General features: G+C 40.3%; 1 protein-coding gene across 1 annotated transcript; it reads right to left on the reverse strand.

The window, feature by feature from the left end:
- Positions 1–780: 780 nt before the first annotated feature.
- Positions 781–1,416, reverse strand: LOC110919001. The gene has a single exon (XM_022163281.1). The coding sequence runs from the start codon at positions 1,414–1,416 to the stop codon at positions 781–783; it is 636 nt and encodes a 211-aa protein (XP_022018973.1).
- Positions 1,417–19,129: the final 17,713 nt, after the last annotated feature.

Below are 19,129 nucleotides of genomic sequence, written 5' to 3' on the forward strand. Positions count from 1 at the left end.
ATACTCTACGGGTGGGGTCGGGTGTCGGTTAAGAGTATAAAATACCCGAGGTACAAAAATGACCGGTTCGGATTTTTGTTCTCGGGTCCAGTTCCATGTACGGGTTTTTTGTGCACCTCTATGTGTAGTAGATTAATGCCATCTTAGACATCAATGGTTGCCATATCTAAGTAAAACAAAGATAGCCATTATGTTGTTATAAATGTGTTTATAAAATAGAGTTTATTTTTATTTACTTATTTTAGTGACCTATCAGGCCATAGGGTATGGGGAGGATAGTCTTCAAAGGGACTATCCGCCACATAAGCATAGGAGGAGGACCATCCCCTTGGGGACTATCCAAGGGTGTGGTGGATGCTCTTCCCCCATTTTTTATTATTCTTTTTTTTTGCCATATTAATTAAAACAAAGTAAATAAAAATAAAAAAGTTACATCTAAATAAAAACTTAAAGTTACATTTAAATAAAAATCCTAAAGCTACATTAAAAAAAACCTAAAGTAACATTAAAAGAAAAAACCTAAAATTACATTAAAAAAAAAAAACCTAAACTTATATTAAAAAAAAGGCTAAAGTTACAAATAAATAAAAAAAAACTACGCGTTGTTTTCTCCGAGACTCCAAATGTGATCGATCAAGTCCGATTGAAGATTGGCATGTGTGAAATCGTTATGTAACGAGAACCTGTTTAAATCTTGTTGTTCTCCGCTAACCGGAACATTATTCTCCTCCACCGCGTTCTCGTCATACTCACAAATTGCATGTCCTTCATCTTCGAGGATCATGTTATGCAGTATCGCAACGTTTTGGGTGTAAAAGCGTGTGCTGGGTTTTCAATAATATGCCATCTTTGTTGGAGAACCCCAAAACACCGTTCAATATCTTTTCTAGCCGCTTCTTGAAACTTGGCAAATTTCTTTCTTTTTTCATCTGGAGGATGCCTAACCGTTTTAACTATTGTAGAGTATTGTGGGTATATTCCATCGGCAAGATAATACCCGCGTCTGTACTCCACACCCGAAACTGTAAACCTCGTATTAGGACCGATCCCTTTTATAACATCGTCAAAAACCTCAGAATTTTGTAGAACGTTGATGTCGTTATTCGAACAAGGAATCCCAAAGAAAGCATGCCAAATCCATAGGTCTTGAGACGCAACAGCTTCTAGAATTATTGTTGGATGTCCCTGATCGCCTCGCGTATACATTCCTCGCCAAGCGGTAGGACAATTCCGCCATGCCCAATGCATGCAATCAATGCTCCCGATCATGCCTGGAAAACCGTGCCTTGCTTGGTGGTGTTGATACAAATTTTGGACGTCATTGTAATTCGGTTTTCGCAAATATTTTTGGCTGTAGAGCGTCACCACAAATTTGCAAAACTTGTATAAACATTCTCTAGCAGTTCTTTCAGACATCTTTAAGTATTCGTCCCAAGAATCGACTGCCGTCCCATAAGCAAGTTGACGAATCACCGTAGTGCATTTCTGTAAGGTGGTGAAGCCTATTTTGCCTCTAGCATCGGGTCACAAGGTAAAAAACGGGTGATAAGCGGCTAAATCGTCGGCAATACGTAAGAAAAGTCGATGACTCATTTTGAAACGGCGTCTAAAAATAGCCTCCGAGTACAGCGGCTCGGCGGCAAAGTAATCAGCGTATAATCTTTGGTTAGCACCTACAAGATAACAAAGTTTTTCCATTTTGCTCCCCGCAGGGAGCAAACTGGCAACAAAACCAAAACATCAGGGAGTAAAATGGCTATTTTTAAAGGTTTGGGGCAAAACCGTTAAAGTGACCAAACCACGGGGAGTAAAACGGAAGTTTACTCTAACAAAATATATATACAACTTATAATTAAAAAAAGACTAAAAACATAAAAATAAAAAAGTTAAGAATAAAAATATAAGAATATAAATATACGAATAAAAATATCACTAACTTTCTCGGTCTCGCTCGGTGTGTGGGTTCCTGTTTCGTGGTTGTAACGAAACCTCCTCCTCCTCTTCTTCTTCCAAAATTAGTTGTGTCGCCTCTACTGTCACACCCCAACCGATGGCGGAATCATCGGGGCATGGCACTGAGCGAAACAGATTGTTCAGAAGTTTCCACAACAACTATTCATAAAATCCAGTTATAGATACGTCCCATACCGTATCCCGAATAAACAAATACATTATTACAGATAACATCCAAACAAGTAATTCTGTTCCGACAACTCAGATTTAACATAAATAAATATTGTTCAATGCTTCTAAGACCCATCCTGACAAGATCTACAGACAACTATGCCCTAGTTGCTTGTTCCTGACAGACAACTATTTGTTGGGGGCCTCTAAAGCTTTATTCTAGCTTCACTTCCCTAGCAAGCAATTATCTTAAACACCTGTCACATACGTTTAAATAAAGTCAATACATAAAATGTAAAGGTAAGCATATAAGTTTAATAATAGCATATAGAGTTCGAATAGTTTACGCGTAACCAGCACGTACACAGAGGGAAATGATGCATGTTAATTATCGACATGGATCTATCGATCGGGTGGCACTCCATACTACGAACGAGTTGTAAAATCGATTAAGTGCTGAAGCATAATATCTCATGATTCGAAGAGTAATGTTTACCAATCGAGTAGCATATTCGATCGAACATCACTTCGTCAATAGCATACTTCATGAAGTTTGGAAAGTGTGAGACCATGTGCTAGCCGATCGGCTGGCCCGGTCGATCGGCCGGTATGTCCGATCGGCTGGGCTGTTCGTTCGAACAGCCTGGCCGTTCGGCCAGCAATTCTGGCCTGGTCGGCCTTTCGTCTACCACTTGGCTGTTTTGGTTGTTTTGATATGATTTCGAGGTATTTTAACAACGAGTTGAACCATAGAACGTGGGTCCTTACTTGCTTCACCGGTTCGGACAAGAATCACCCAAGTCCGGCCGGGGAACTGTTCGGAACGACAGTTTAACGGTTAACTCGAAATCGGTGAAATGTCTAGATCTATGATAGATTTTAGTTTGTTTATGTGGAAATCGGTTAGATATAAGCTATTCATGGTTGAATGAGGCCAAAGTATGATGTTCTTCAAGAACACCATGATGACATCATCCAAGAACACTTAGATCTTGGTGATTTCATGGTTAGAATTCAAGTTTTGAAAGATAGGAAGGTGTAGAATCATGTAATGATCAAAAACATACAAGAATTAGAGTGAAAACTTACCGGAGTTGAGAGAAATCTGAGAAAAGGTGAAGAATAAGGGCTGGTTCGGTCAGAGCTTTCCAAAAGTAGAAAGAGTGATAATGACAGGGCTATTTATAGGCTCCAAAAGAGGAAAGTGTCAACCAATCGGCCAGGACCTCCGATCGAATGGCCTGCTCGATCGAACAGCCTGTTCGATCGGTTGGCCTGTTCGATCAGGGTGCTTCCTGTTCGATCGGCAACCCTTTTCGAGTATTTCGCGATGGTTTTCGATATTTCGATTTCGATGGACGATGATACGAATACGATAGAGTTCCTAGTCAAATTACTTTCAGTCCCAACTACTATATCTAACATACAATCATCTTTAATTCACCGTTCGACTTCGATTTTGATTGAGTTTGATTGCTCTTCGAGTTTCGATTCGATTTGATTGATTCGATTGAATACCACACGAAACATAAAGTAAACACGCACAAATAACACATAAGGCACACACACGTAAGTATTACCACACCAATTTCGCATAGTTTGAGTCTCGAGTTCGATTAATGAGTCGATTAACTTGATTATTGATTGATTAACTATATCTAAGAAAGACTTACACACGCGATTCATCAGACCCATAAAGACCGCGGGTGCGTTAGTTAGACCAAAAGGCATAACAATGAATTCATAATGGCCATATCGGGTTCGAAAAGCGGTTTTGGGGATGTCTTCCTCTTGAATTCGCAATTGATGATAGCCTGAACGTAGATCGATCTTCGAGAAACATTGGGCACTTTGCAGCTGATCAAATAAGTCGTCGATTCGGGGCAAAGGGTATCGGTTCTTGATGGTTAACTTATTCAATTCCCGATAGTCGATGCACATCCTGAACGACCCATCCTTCTTTTTGATGAAAAGGACCGGCGCGCCCCAAGGAGAGGTGCTCGGGCGAATAAAGCCTTTTTCGAGTAATTCCTGGAGTTGGTTTGAGAGTTCCCGCATTTCGGATGGAGCGAGTCGATAAGGAGCTTTGGCAACGGGGTTAGCTCCAGGAATAAGGTCAATACGAAAGTCGATATCACGACTTGGCGGTAGTCCAGGAAGTTCATCAGGGAACACCTGAGGAAACTCGCGGACCACTGGAACATCTTTGACTTCGGCCTTCTTTTTCTTTTCCTTCTCCGCTACTACAATGTTGGCCAAGAAGGCTCGGTATTCCTTGTGGAGATACTTGCTGGCTTGAACACACGACATTAGCTTGAGACCTTTCGAAGCAGTTTCACCGTACACACATAACAAATCACCGTTTGCGAGTGAGAATCGAATCATCTTATCAAAACACACAACTTCAGCATGGTTTTCGCGAAGAAAGTCCATGCCTACTATGACGTCGAAACTTCCGAGTTGCATCGGAATAAGGTCGATTGGAAAGATGTGATTGTTGAGCTCGAGAGTACAATCACGGAGAACCGAGTTAACGGCGACAGTTCTTCCAGTAGCGACTTCAACTTCGAATGACGAGGATAGATAAGAGCGCTTACGACTAAGGAGCTTCTCGAATTCAAACGACACAAAGCAGTTATCGGCTCCAGTATCAAACAAACACGATGCATAAATACCATTCACAAGGAACGTACCATTAACCACGTTGTTATCCGCCTGAGCCTGATGGGCATTGATGTTGACGGTTCGAGCATGGGCTGCTTGCTGCTGTTGCTGAGGCTGCTGTTGTTGCTACTGGGGCTCTTGCGTAACCACCCTGTTCGAGCACCTGTTTGCAAAGTGGTTAGGATCACCACATGCAAAGCAGACTCGAGCATTGACTGCAGGTGCTTGAGCTGCTTGTTGGCCTTGAGGGGGCGGGGAGCAGAGCTTGGTTGACAGTAGCTTGTACTGGGGCTTTATGGGGACCAAAGCGACAGTTCGCAGTAAAATGACCGTAAAGGTTGCAGTGAATGCAAAAACGACAGGCTAGTCAAACTGGATGATGATACGAGCATGTCGGGCAGAGCAGGTGAGGGCCTGTGTATGCACGCTTTGCTGGTGGTGCATTGATCACTGGAGCTGAGCGGTGGTGCTGTTGCTGCTGAGCTGGTACAGCTTGTAGAGGAGCAGCAGTTGTTGCGACAACACAGCTCTTGTTGCTGGAGCTGTTGTTGTGCTTCTTCTTTCTTCTTGATGACTTGGAGGATTGAGCAGTGGCGGTGTCGGTGGGTGCTGCGGTGGTGGCTTGGTGCAGAGTCTTGGTATGCTTATCCCAAAAGCCTGACTTTACCCGCTTGTCATTGATCTCAGTGGCGAGTAGGTAAGTCTCTTCAATCGTTGCTGGCTTGGCGGCGTGAAAAAAGTCGGCTACACAATCGGGCAGAGCTCGAATGTACTTCTTGATGGTTTGATCTAGGGTCTTGACCTGATCGGGACATATGATGCTAAGCTGCTTGAAGCGAGCAGTGAGAGCAGTGTTGTCTCCATCCTTCTGCTTGATGGTCCAAAACTCGTCCTCCAGCTTTTGGCGTTCATGAGGAGGGCAGAATTCGTCGATCATAATTGCCTTCAACTCCTCCCATGTTAGCTCATAGGCTGCATCATTTCCGCGCTTGTTTCGTTCGGCTGTCCACCAGTCTAGAGCACGGGACTGGAAGACGCCTGTAGCATTGAGAGTGCGGAGATTCTCAGGACAGCCGCTTTGGCGCAGAGTGACTTCAACCGAGTCAAACCAGTGAAACATGGCGGTAGGGCCATCCTCGCCAGTGAACTCTTTGGGTCCGCATGTTTTGAACTGCTTGGAGCTGAAAGCAGCCTTGCTAGCATCTTTGGGTGCGTCTGTTCGTGATTCATCAGTCGACTTGCTGACGTTTTCATAAACATTGCTCACAGCTTTTGCCACGCTTTTGGCGATGATAGCGGCAAGACGCTTATCTCTCTTCTCATGACGAGTCAGATGGTATCGGGACCCAGACGACGACATGGTCTGCAACAGACATCGTCACAGGACTCAACACAGCGAAATCGAATCTCACCTCACACGTCTAGACTATTAAAGCTTAAGAACACGTCGAAACACATATCACATAAACACGTAGGCACATAACCACCAATACACGTAATCGTAGAGCACAGAAGCACATAGAGCACATAGATCACGGAAACACACAAGCATGTAGAGCACGGAAACATATAAACACAGAACACATTCCTATTTAATCGCAGAGGTAGTTATGTCACACAGTTCTCCTAGAGCACATAGACGCACATACAGTATCCTGACTACCTCTAAGTTTTGCGAGTATTCGATTATAGCAGTCGCGTATAGCATGTCGAGTAGCATCGTATAGTCGTATAGCGTGTCGAATAGTATAGTATAGTATAGCCCAACTTAGTCGTATAGTGTAGCACAGTATCGTCTAGATTGTAACTGTATATCGAATTGAGACAAAATGGCAATGCGAGTCGTGTGTGTTGTTCGAAATGGTGGTATAAACCGAATAACTTCCCAGAGATGTAAACAGATAAAGCACACATAAACATATAAAATCAACGAGTCATCAGAGTACACGGTTGCGGTTCTCAGAATCAAAACACATAAAATTGAGAGGTAGATTGTCTGCGGCTACTAGACATCGACTACCCAAAGCAATCTGACTATTCACAGTAGACTTGTCGTCACTTTCGACTTTGAGGGTCGTGTTTCTGCCTTGATTCTTGGGCATTCCACACGCATCCCCTAGGTCATACTTGTGAGTTCAGGTCGTTGGAGTCCGTCGAAGCTTTGGTGAGATAAAACATGTCCGGAATAAATTGCCAAGGTTAGGGTTTCACCCCTGGCTTAGCAATTTCTTCCTTGTTTTTAGGAAACTCGAGGAAATTATTCATCAAAATATGGATTTCACTCCTGTTTTGGCATAATTCTCATCATTGTTGCTGAAAGAAGTACGAAAAGTCATTTGATAAATTGATAAAATCAACATTAGCCAGGCAATCTAGTCGGGAGTTTGCGGCTTTCACACCTATTCCTGACCAAATCGCTTAACTTTAATTGAAAATTCGAGTGCAGTGATAGCGAATAATTGCAGAATGGAGCACATAAACTTGGTCTGTTGGTTCCTAACTAAGTCTAGGTCTCTATGATAGCGACCCGGACTAGGTCGTGTCTAGCCTAATTCCCTATAGTTATGGCTCTGATACCAATCTGTCACACCCCAACCGATGGCGGAATCATCGGGGCATGGCACTGAGCGAAACAGATTGTTCAGAAGTTTCCACAACAACTATTCATAAAATCCAGTTATAGATACGTCCCATACCGTATCCCGAATAAACAAATACATTATTACAGATAACATCTAAACAAGTAATTCTGTTCCGACAACTCAGATTTAACATAAATAAATATTGTTCAATGCTTCTAAGACCTAGCCTGACAAGATCTACAGACAACTATGCCCTAGTTGCTTGTTCCTGACAGACAACTATTTGTTGGGGGCCTCTAAAGCTTTATTCTAGCTTCACTTCCCTAGCAAGCAATTATCTTAAACACATGTCACATACGTTTAAATAAAGTCAATACATAAAATGTAAAGGTGAGCATACAAGTTTAATAATAGCATATAGAGTTCGAATAGTTTATGCGTAACCAGCACGTACACAGAGGGAAATGATGCATGTTAATTATCGACATGGATCTATCGATACCAACGACTGCGGGTTGACTGTCCGAGACAGTTTGCAATACATGATTACCACCGTAATCCATGCAAGTAATTGTCCTTAACAACCCCCGTGTGAACGGGTGCTGAGTCCAAACTATAGTACTATGTTGCTAAGGCAGGTAGACAGCATTCCACGTGTAAATATAACAACAAGCATTCATTTAGTCACGTAATACTTGCAATCGCTTAGCGTTTAAATAGTTTGAATAGTGCGTTCGATTGTGATTTGATAAGTAACGTATGTAACACCCAAAAGTGCTGAAGCGAAAAGGGATTCGAGTATACTCACAGTGATTGATTATAGATTGAAGGGAGTGCTGAGAGTAGGGTTAACCTGAATAGTTCGATAGCATAACAATGAGTAATGCGGAAATGCAAACAAGTGTGAATGGATCGAATAGCCTGGTCGATCGAACAGCAGGTTCGATCGAACGGGCTGTTCGTTCGGTTAACAGTCCTGTTCGATCGGCCGGTAGGCTCGATCGGCTGGGCCATTCGAGTAGATTGTTTCTTCCTCTGATGTGTTTGTGTATGATGGTTTGAACTTTTGAAGTTTTCGTTGTAGTATTTGAGAACACTGAAGTGTTCTTACCTTTCAGGTCGATCGATCGAACGGTCTGTTCGATCGGCCGGCTTAACCGATCGGTTAGGAACTTCGGGAGTAGTCCTCAGCAGGATGTCGCTCGATCGAACAACATGCTCGATCGGGTGGCACTCCATACTACGAACGAGTTGTAAAATCGATTAAGTGCTGAAGCATAGTATCTCATGATCCGAAGAGTAATGTTTACCAATCGAGTAGCATATTCGATCGAACATCACTTCGTCAATAGCATACTTCATGAAGTTTGGAAAGTGTGAGACCATGTGCTAGCCGATCGGCTGGCCCGGTCGATCGGCTGGTATGTCCGATCGGCTGGGCTGTTCGTTCGAACAGCCTGGCCGTTCGGCCAGCAATTCTGACCTGGTCGGCCTTTCGTCTACCACTTGGCTGTTTTGGTTGTTTTGATATGATTTCGAGGTATTTTGACAACGAGTTGAACCATAGAACGTGGGTCCTTACTTGCTTCACCGGTTCGGACAGGAATCACCCAAGTCCGGCCGGGGAAACTGTTCGGAACGACAGTTTAACGGTTAACCCGAAATCGGTGAAATGTCGATCTATGATAGATTTTAGTTTGTTTATGTGGAAATCGGTTAGATATAAGCTATTCATGGTTGAATGAGGCCAAAGTATGATGTTTTTCAAGAACACCATGATGACATCATCCAAGAACACTTAGATCTTGGTGATTTCACGGTTAGAATTCAAGTTTTGAAAGATTGGAAGGTGTAGAATCGTGTAATGATAAAAAACATACAAGAATTAGAGTGAAAACTTATCGGAGTTGAGAGAAATCTGAGAAAAGGTGAAGAATAAGGGCTGGTTCGGTCAGAGCTTTCCAAAAGTAGAAAGAGTGATAATGACAGGGCTATTTATAGGCTCCAAAAGAGGAAAGTGTCAACCGATCGGCCAGGACCTCCGATCGAATGGCCTGCTCGATCGAACAGCCTGTTCGATCGGCTGGCCTGTTCGATCAGGGTGCTTCCTGTTCGATCAGCAACCTTTTTCGAGTATTTCGCGACGGTTTTCGATATTTCGATTTCGATGGACGATGATACGAATACGATAGAGTTCCTAGTCAAATTACTTTCAGTCCCAACTACTATATCTAACATACAATCATCTTTAATTCACCGTTCGACTTTGATTTTGATTGAGTTTGATTGCTCTTCGAGTTTCGATTCGATTTGATTGATTCGATTGAATACCACACGAAACATAAAGTAAACACGCACAAATAACACATAAGGCACACACACACACACACGTAAGTATTACCACACCAATTTCGCATAGTTCGAGTCTCGAGTTCGATTGATGAGTCGATTAACTTGATTATTGATTGATTAACTTTATCGCATTGTTACTTCCTACTATTTACAGTCGTAAATCGGTCGCATTGATTAAACATTCGATCATTTTATTTAGACAACACTTACTCCACATAATACAAAAAGTAAAAAGAAGCATTAACAGTCAAAGAAGTCAAAGTTGACTTGGACTTTGACTTTGACTTTGACATTCGAAAACACGGGGTGTTACATCTACCACCTTGTTTATAAAATATTTTACGGCTTCCATGGTGTCCGTCGAACCCGATGAAGAGGAAGATGACATGGTGTATTTTTTGGAGAAGATTATGTGGGTATTTTGTATAAAAATGTGGGAATTGTTTGGAGAAAGTGGGTGAATTTTGGTATAAAAGTGGATATTTATGTGGGTATTTATAAAGGTTTTAAATTAAATGATTTTTTTTTTAAAATAGCCGTTATGTCAACGACATTATTGAATGGACCCACAAAAATAGGCTCGTCTCCATCGTCTTGGAGGAGCCGTGAGAGACGCGACGGGCCCAGGAGGGGCGGTGTGCGACGGGCCGGCACGCGGCGACGGTCCAGGACGGGCCCATACCCCATGGTCTCATGGGATAAAACTAGACATCAATGGTTGCCATACTTAGATCATGGGATAAAACTAGACATCAATGGTTGCCATATCTAAGTAAAACAAAAATAGCCATTATGTTGTTATAAAGATAGCCATTATGTTTTTACATATTTATAAACAGACCATTTACTGAACTTTATATTATATCTTAATAAAACTATATAATATATAATTTTTTCATGAAAAGGTACAGAAAGTATTTTTTTTTTTCGAAAATAAGTTTGAAACATGAAACGGTGAAGAAAACCTCACACACTTTTATAAATTATATTACAATGTTTTTATCGTATACTATTGAAACATGATGACCTAATGTTATTGTAATTATCTAAAGGAAAAAAATAAAAATGAACTTATCCCAAATGTTATTGTAATTATCTAAAGGAAAAAAAATGAACTCATCCTAAAATACTAGTTTGATGGTTGAGAGAGCTCATTTGGTCTATAAAACCCAAATTTGTTGCCCATGTAACCGATTCGAAACAAGTTTTATACCTTGTAATAGTTTGATTCCGTAATAGTGTGGGATGGTGGTCCCCTTTTTTAACGTACATATCAATTATCATAAGATGCTACACTGACTTGAGTGTCGGACGGTGGTCCCCTTTTCCAGCGAGCTTCTTCGACCTTCGTTGTGCTTGACAGACCCGATCCAATATGGAAGAGATGAACCACCACACTTTGTCTCCTCCATCTTGGATCGGATCTACCAAACACAAAGAAGAAGCTCGTTTGAAGAGATCAGAAGCCGAAGTCTATGGACCACCCTCCGACACTCAATATAATCATATGATAATTGAAATGTACAAATATGAGAGTCTCCGATTAAATTGAGATGTGAGATCAGGGATCCTCCGTAATGGGAATTAAACCTCCTATATATAGGAGATTGGATAGGCTAAAGCCCTTGTGGATCCATTTGTGTTGGGCCCAAACTCGTTGGGACGTGTCTAGTTGGGCAATGCAGATTTAATGCAAGGGAAAGAATGTGGTATGAACTTTGAGATCAAATACACCTCAAAGAACACTAGATTCCGAAAGCAAAATCTCATTTATTAAATCAAGTAGTTGGGACTTCTTCGGCCCACCCAAAATATATGCACATCAAACCAGTTCTAGCATGATATAAGATCATTCTCAAGTACGATATAACCCATGTAGGCAACGTCAGATACAGTGCTAAACTGCTAATTAATTTAAGTGAGTGTTTCAACAAGACCTTTGCCCGAAACTAAACGAGCCTCTTTTACCATTTTTAAGGTCCCTATTAAGAAAGAAAGATATATATTCAATGATTTTTTTTTAAAGATATAAACTGCAATCTGTATTCTTTCTATTTGTTATATTTTGTCTTGTATATTATCATCATTTTGTTTGCACTATAACTAGACAGAAATCAACTAATTTATACGATGACGATGTATCTAAAGAAAAAAATCAGTTAATAGACTATCTAACCATTGTCCAAAGGTCATAAAAACAAAAACTTCAGAAAGCAGCAACAACAAATAAATGTAATGCCAATACGGAAACCTATATGCATTTATTTATTATATCAATACTAACTTGAGTGTGAACTCTGACTTGAAAGCCCATTGTTGAATGTATCAAATCAACATCATGACTTATTCTGATTTTGGAGTTTCATCCTTTTGGTTTGCATACATCAAATTAACTCAAATGGTTTCTAATCATAACCCCTTTATACAAGTTTAGTTGCGGCATTTGTGTTGTTTGCCTAGTGAACTGAATAAGGATCAAAAAAATGACTCAGGATGTTATGTACCAATCAGATTTGTGATAAATAATTCGTTAAGTGGATTAAGCTCAAAAGAAAATAATAAGAAGTAAGACTTGGAGATAAACTCTTTTTAACTTTTCATTCCCATCTAAGGAAAACACCACCACCACCATCATCATCATCATCATCATCATCATCATCATCATCATGCCTAGTAAATCCCACCAATAGCAACGCTAACGTGGGCCTGAGGAGGGTAAGATGTAGACAACCTTACCTCTACCCCCATATGAATAGAAAGACTACTTCCAGTGAGACCCCCAGCTCGATAGTAGTTTTGCATCAAGCATTGGACATAAGGCACATAACACTCAGCAATTAAGACATATGACGATTAGTGCATGTACTCCTTTAACGTTATTTTCACGAAATTAGTAAAATAACGTTAAAATTAGTGCACTTTCATTTTGCCCCCCCCCCCCGCGAAGCGCCCACACATATATACATTATATGCGCATACCGCAAACGGGGCGTTTAAATAAACTAAACATATGAGAAGGAAATGAAATAAACTACTACGACTACTTCAATACATGATAATGGGCTCAACAATAAACGTGGATATGACTTGTGGGAAATTGTGGCATACAACACAAAACCAGCATAGACAAAAAGGGCAAAAACAAAACTCGAATTTGGGTATCTATTGCGCAATTTAATTTTTATGGGGTCAACATTCGAAGAAGAATGGGTAACACGAAATTTTTGTATCATACGCTCTATATAAATTTGAAAAAACCAATGGCGTCGTATGACCCGTACTCTCTGTTGCTCCGCCATCGTATATTTACACTCCTTTTAGTGTTGCTTTAAAATAAATGTTTCTTTAAAAATAAATGTTTCACTAAGTCAACCATTATAAAGAGTTAAATGTCATTTTAGTCCCTGTAGTTTGGGCCATTCTGTCAGTTTAGTTCAAAGGTTTCATTTTTTGTCTGTGGGTCCAAAAAGGTTTCACCGTTGCCATTTTAATCCACTCGGTTAAATTCATCCATTATTTCTGTTAACGAGGCAATTCAGTCATTTTATATAGCCGAATTGCCTTTCTAGTTAACAGAATTACATATAAAATGACCAAATTGCCCTTCTCGTTAACCGAAAAAATGGATGAAGTTAACCCAATGTACTAAAATGGCAACGGTGAAACCTTTTTGGACCAATTGACGAAAAATGAAACCTTTGGACTAAACTGTCAAAATGACCCAAATTACAGGGACTAAAATGTCATTTAACTCCATTGTAAATTTCCATTTATTTTAGTGTTGCTTGTGAAAAGTATGCATAATATAAATTTCTTCATATAAACTTCTCTTGTATTACATTTGTAACAACTCCTTGTTGTGTAAAACTCTTCTGTTGCATGCAATATGTGTGAAGAAGGGGTTAGAAGTTGTGTTTAGATAATTCTATTAAACATAAAGTATAGAGTTAAATGTCTGGTTGGTTCCTGTGGTTTGCGAAAATTACAGACTTGGTCCCAAGGGTTCACTAATTACACACTTGATTCTAGTGGTTGCAATTTTTGCACTCGGGTGGTCCTTAATGCTAACCTATGTTAAATTTCTCAATTAAGTGCATGTGAAATAACAAGATTACACCTAAACAATTAAATAAAATATAAAGACCTTATCTTCTTCCTCCTGTCTCTCTCTAAAAAAAACCCTACCATCGTTGCACGCCACCCCCTCTTCTGATCAGTTTTATAGCCGCATTACAGACAACATCATCACATGTAATACTTCAACGGAATCAATTTGCAAGATGTAACAGAGCAAGGCAACGAGTTGAGACTTGAGAGCGTCTAGAGGTGTTTGGGACTCCATATCCAATAGCAGGGCCGGCTCAACCATTTTGGTGGCCTAAGACGAAGTAAAATCTTGTGGCCTTTTTCCCAAAAAAATGTATGTGATTGAAAGTTAAACTTGAAGAGCCCAAGTGTAATTATTTGAAAGATTGTGTTAAAACTTAAAAACAAGAAAAAAAATGGTGAACCAAGGATTTGAACCCAGGTCTCACCAACATCCATACATACATAAAACCACTACACTACCAACAATCAATCTGTTGATAACCCACACCCTAAATCTTTTATAAATGGACTATGATTTCATCAAATTATGGATGCCCTATATTTTTGGTGGCCCAAGGCCCAAGCCTCATTTGGCTTACCCTTGGGTCGGCCCTGTCCAATAGAGGACAGATGTTGTCACACCCCCAAAATCCACCATGCGGAGTATCACCGCTTGGAGGCGTGACGTGACCAGGATCGAGCCAGCAATCATATTGAACAACGTAATTAAGTAAATAAAACCAACCACAATATAATTGGTGACCTAAAGAAGGTAACCGACTTTAAGTTAACAGCGGAAGCATAAAACGTAAGTCCAAAACATAAGTTCGTAGTTCATAAGTTTAAAGACCCAAAACATAAGTTCCATAACTTTAGAAAGTTTAATTATTAAGTACGGGACATAACAATTCGCATCCCACAACGACCTCCTCCTCGTGCAAGCTCCATAAGCATCTAGCAACCTGTAAGGCATGTAACAACGAGTCAACAACAAAGTTGAGTGAGTTCACGGTTGGTTGTTTAGTTTTAAGTTGTTTCAAAAACATAGTTTCTGTTTGGTTGGCTTACTTGCCATGGGGGTTACCCCATAGTTGAAAATATGTTTAACCAATTTCTCTTTTCCCAAACCATATTTAGTGGGGGCTTCCCCATGTGAACCACTATACCGTACCATATCGACTACTAACGAAAATAAGTTGTGCCCTACATCAGTGTCTATCATCACTGACAGTTTGCCATAGTCCATTAGTACACGCCCGTCCGACTGGCACGGTGTGAGGTTTGTTAAACCTAATAGCGCTATTAACTAATGACCCGCTCGCCATTGGCCTCGACGATTAAGTCGATATAAAATGAGGGACTTAATGATAGAGTTTTGTCTAGTAAGTTTTAAGGTTGTTGTCCTACCCAAGGAGGACGAACGTACGTATTCTACCCAAGGAGAATACGCAGGATTAATATTGGCATCCTACCCATGGAGGATGGCGGTACATATCCTACCCAAGGAGGATATGTAGGTTCCGTTTTAATTCTTTAACCCATTCCCAACCACCGGGAATCCCATGCCTTAGAAAGTGTGTGAACTCCCCTTGGTTTGCTCGGTTAGATTAATTACTCTAATAATCAGGAAATCAAGCACGTCCTAATAAGGTACATATAACGATCAGTTTCTCATGCATAACACGTATCCTACGTACTGTTTATCTACTCATTACTTCTATCACATACCACACAGTTCAAATGTCAAGTTATATTGTTAAGTTACATTATTTTACCCTAAAATAATATAACTATCTCACAAAATAAACAAGTATCCATACAAGTGTTCTAATATAAGATATATATTCTAAATATATATATTTACCCATTTTTATTTACAAAAACCAACCTCTGACACTTTGTATTTTGTTACCAAAAATTATGGCGAAGTTTATACTCGAAGCACAAGTTATAAAATATACTTGTAACGCTTGTTTAAGAAAAATATTTTCTAAGTGTTGGAATTTTTAGAAAATTTCGCCAGAGTTTCCTTTGTAAATGGAGGTGTCCATGCTTATTAGCATATCATTTTCTTTTTGGAAAAATATTAAATCAATCAACAATAAGTTACTAAACAACATTACACTAGTCAAGTGCAAAAACAATGCACTTTACATACAACATGAACTTGGTTTTTCATAAAAACGCGTAGTAACTTAGTGGGGTGTTTAGTAGGTTTAGTTACCCTCCAAAGTGTGTTTACTTTTGTTAAAATCTCATTCTCGGGATTTTTAGATATTTACAACTTGTAAACTCATTTTGCAAAAATGTGTATTTATTGGATCTTCTTGTTCTAAAAATATTTCTACGCTTATTTTGTTACTAAAATAGTGTAGGTTTAACAAAAGTCATAACCTTTCAAAAATCATCTTCTACTCTTGGTTTATTTAGGAAAAACCATTTGTAAACCTCGCATCCATACGATCACCAACTTACTTTGTTTACTAATTTTTTTCAAGAAAACATATTGTTACCAAGTTCATGCTTAAACATGGAGGTGATTCTTTTATGGAAATCACTAATCACCTCCTAACTTGTTAGCTTAAGCTTTTAATCTTACTTTAACAAGTTTCAACCATGATGTTTAACATCATATCTCTAGTAATCAATAAACAAGCAACAAGAAATCATCAACAATACAAGACAACATCATTCATATCATTACTTCTTCATTTTATCAATATTTCATCATTAACTTAGCTTTATGTTCAAGACCTATCTTTATGATTTTTAGTGTTCTTAAGGTTTCATCATGATTTAACTATTAACCACTCTAAACATGAAGTAAATGAGGATTCAAGAGACTTACTACTAGCTTTCAAGCTAGGGAAGAAACAAGATGGAAAATGAGTGGTTAATAGCACTAGCAAGAGGTCCTTCAACTTCCGAGAACACCAAGCTTCGTTGAACGCTTTGTAGCACCTAGAAGTACACTTGGATTGCTTGAAGTTTGAAAGAAAATGGTGATGGTGATATAGGGGGTGTTCGGCCGAAACTTTAATGGAGAGGGAAAGAGAGTGAGCTTGATGAAGATGATGAGATTATGGGTTATTTGTAAACTAAACCTCATTGTCCAATGGTTCTTGTGTCACCAATAGTACATACATGATCATCATAATCTTCTAAAGAGATTACATGGGAACTTGGAAGATTTACTAAAATCTTGGGGTGGTGGGTCCCTTGGGGACGGTTACACACAGGGGGAGGGGTGAGATGTAAATTTGTGGGTAAATAAGTTAATTAGTGGGTGTTTAATGTTATGTCTAGTGTTTAGTGTGTACCGGGTATTATGTAAGGTGTTATAGTGCTCGGGGACCGTAACTAGCTCAGAAAAGTGAAATAATGTTTTTGATAATATTTTAGTGTTCCGGGTAATGTTCGGTTGTTCGGTTAGGTACCGTTCCGTTAAAGTGCTAAGTTATCCCGTATAGTGTTCTATATATATCTTTTTGTAACACTTTAAATTCTCAACACTTGGGGAAACATACAGGACTATTTAGTAAATTTTCTGCACAAGACTAGTACGTTAACAAGCACATGTAAGTATGACACAGAAATTAGAAAACAGTTAAGTAATTCAGCACAGTCTTCAAGCACTTCAATTAACATTAATTAATCGTACGGATACATGAAATTTTGAGGGTTGTCACATTCTCCCCCTGTTAAGAGAATTTCGTCTCGAAATTTAGCACGTGGTTACTGAGGAAGCTAGTTAAGTTGCGTTGGTTTCCTGGTTTTCCTGGGGTGTCACATTATTCCCCCGTTGGTTTGGAATTTCGTCCCGAAATTCTGTAGTAGCTTCAGCCTCAGTAGTGGTTGCGCTTTTCTTAAACAGCTGGGGGTACTTGAGTTTCATTTGGTCTTCTCGTTCCCAGGTATACTCTGGGCCAGGACGGGAATTCCAACGAACTCGAACAAGAGGTATTCTGGTATGCTTGAGGACCTTAACATCTCGGTCAGTAATCTCTATTAGTTCCTCGACGAATCGCAGCTGGTCGTCGATAGTGAGCTCCTTGAGAGGAACTATGAGGGTCTCATCTGACAGACACTTCTTCAGATTCGACACATGGAAAACATTGTGAACTCCGCTGAGTTCTGCCGGTAGATTCAGCTTATAAACGACTTTGCCAATTTTCTCAATGATTTCGAATGGTCTGACATAACGCGGATTGAGTTTGCCTCTTTTGCCAAAACGAACTACACCTTTCCAAGGTGAGACTTTGAGTAGCACTCGATCCCCAACCTGGAATTCGAGTGGCTTTCTTCGCTTATCAGCATAGCTTTTCTGACGGTCACGAGCTGCCGCCATTCGTTGTCGTATCTGAGCAATCTTCTCGGTTGTATCTACTACAAGTTCTGAGCCAGTGATTTGACTTTCGCCAACCTCTGCCCAACAAAGAGGTGGTCGGCACTTCCGTCCATACAATGCCTCGAACGGAGCGGCCTGGATACTGGTGTGGTAACTGTTGTTATACGAAAACTCCACTGACGGGAGGTGTTTTTCCCAGCCATTACCAAAATCGATTACACATGCCCTAAGCATGTCTTCAAGAGTTTAGATGGTGCGTTCAGACTGCCCATCCGTCTATGGATGATATGCCGTGCTCATGTCTAATCGAGAACCAAAGGACTTGTGCATAGCTCGCCACAACTCAGATGCAAAACGTGAGTCACGATCAGAAATGATGGAGGTTGGCACTCCATGCCTTGATACTACTTCCTTTAGGTAGACGTCTGCTAGAGTGGAAAACTTATCCATTTCCTTGATAGCCAGAAAATGTGCAGACTTGGTCAGTCGATCCACGATCACCCAAATGGTATCATTTCCGTGTTGAGATCTAGGCAGACCAGTAACGAAATCCATGGAAATTTGCTCCCATTTCCATTTAGGTATATCTGGTTGTTTAAGTGGGCCTGATGGTTTCTGGTATTCGACCTTGACCCTAGCATAAGTCAAGCATTTCCTGACGTAGGTTGCTATGTTGGCTTTCATACCAGGCCACCAGTATGTAGTCTTGAGATCGTGGTACATCTTATCCGAACCAGGATGTACTGAATAACGAGACTTATGTGCTTCATCCATCACAAGCTCGCGTAAGTTTCCATAAAGTGGAACCCAGATGCGCCCTGTTACATCGTAGGCGCCGTCTTCCTTTTGTTCTAGCCGCTGCCTCGATCCTCGTAAGGACTCAGCCCTGATGTTCTCTGCTTTCAACGCTTCAACCTGAGTATCTCGTACCTGAGCGGGAAGGCTAGAGTGAATGGTAAGCTGTAACGCA

This window comes from Helianthus annuus, chromosome 16 (assembly GCF_002127325.2).
Source record: "Helianthus annuus cultivar XRQ/B chromosome 16, HanXRQr2.0-SUNRISE, whole genome shotgun sequence".
Taxonomy (NCBI): Eukaryota; Viridiplantae; Streptophyta; class Magnoliopsida; order Asterales; family Asteraceae; genus Helianthus; species Helianthus annuus.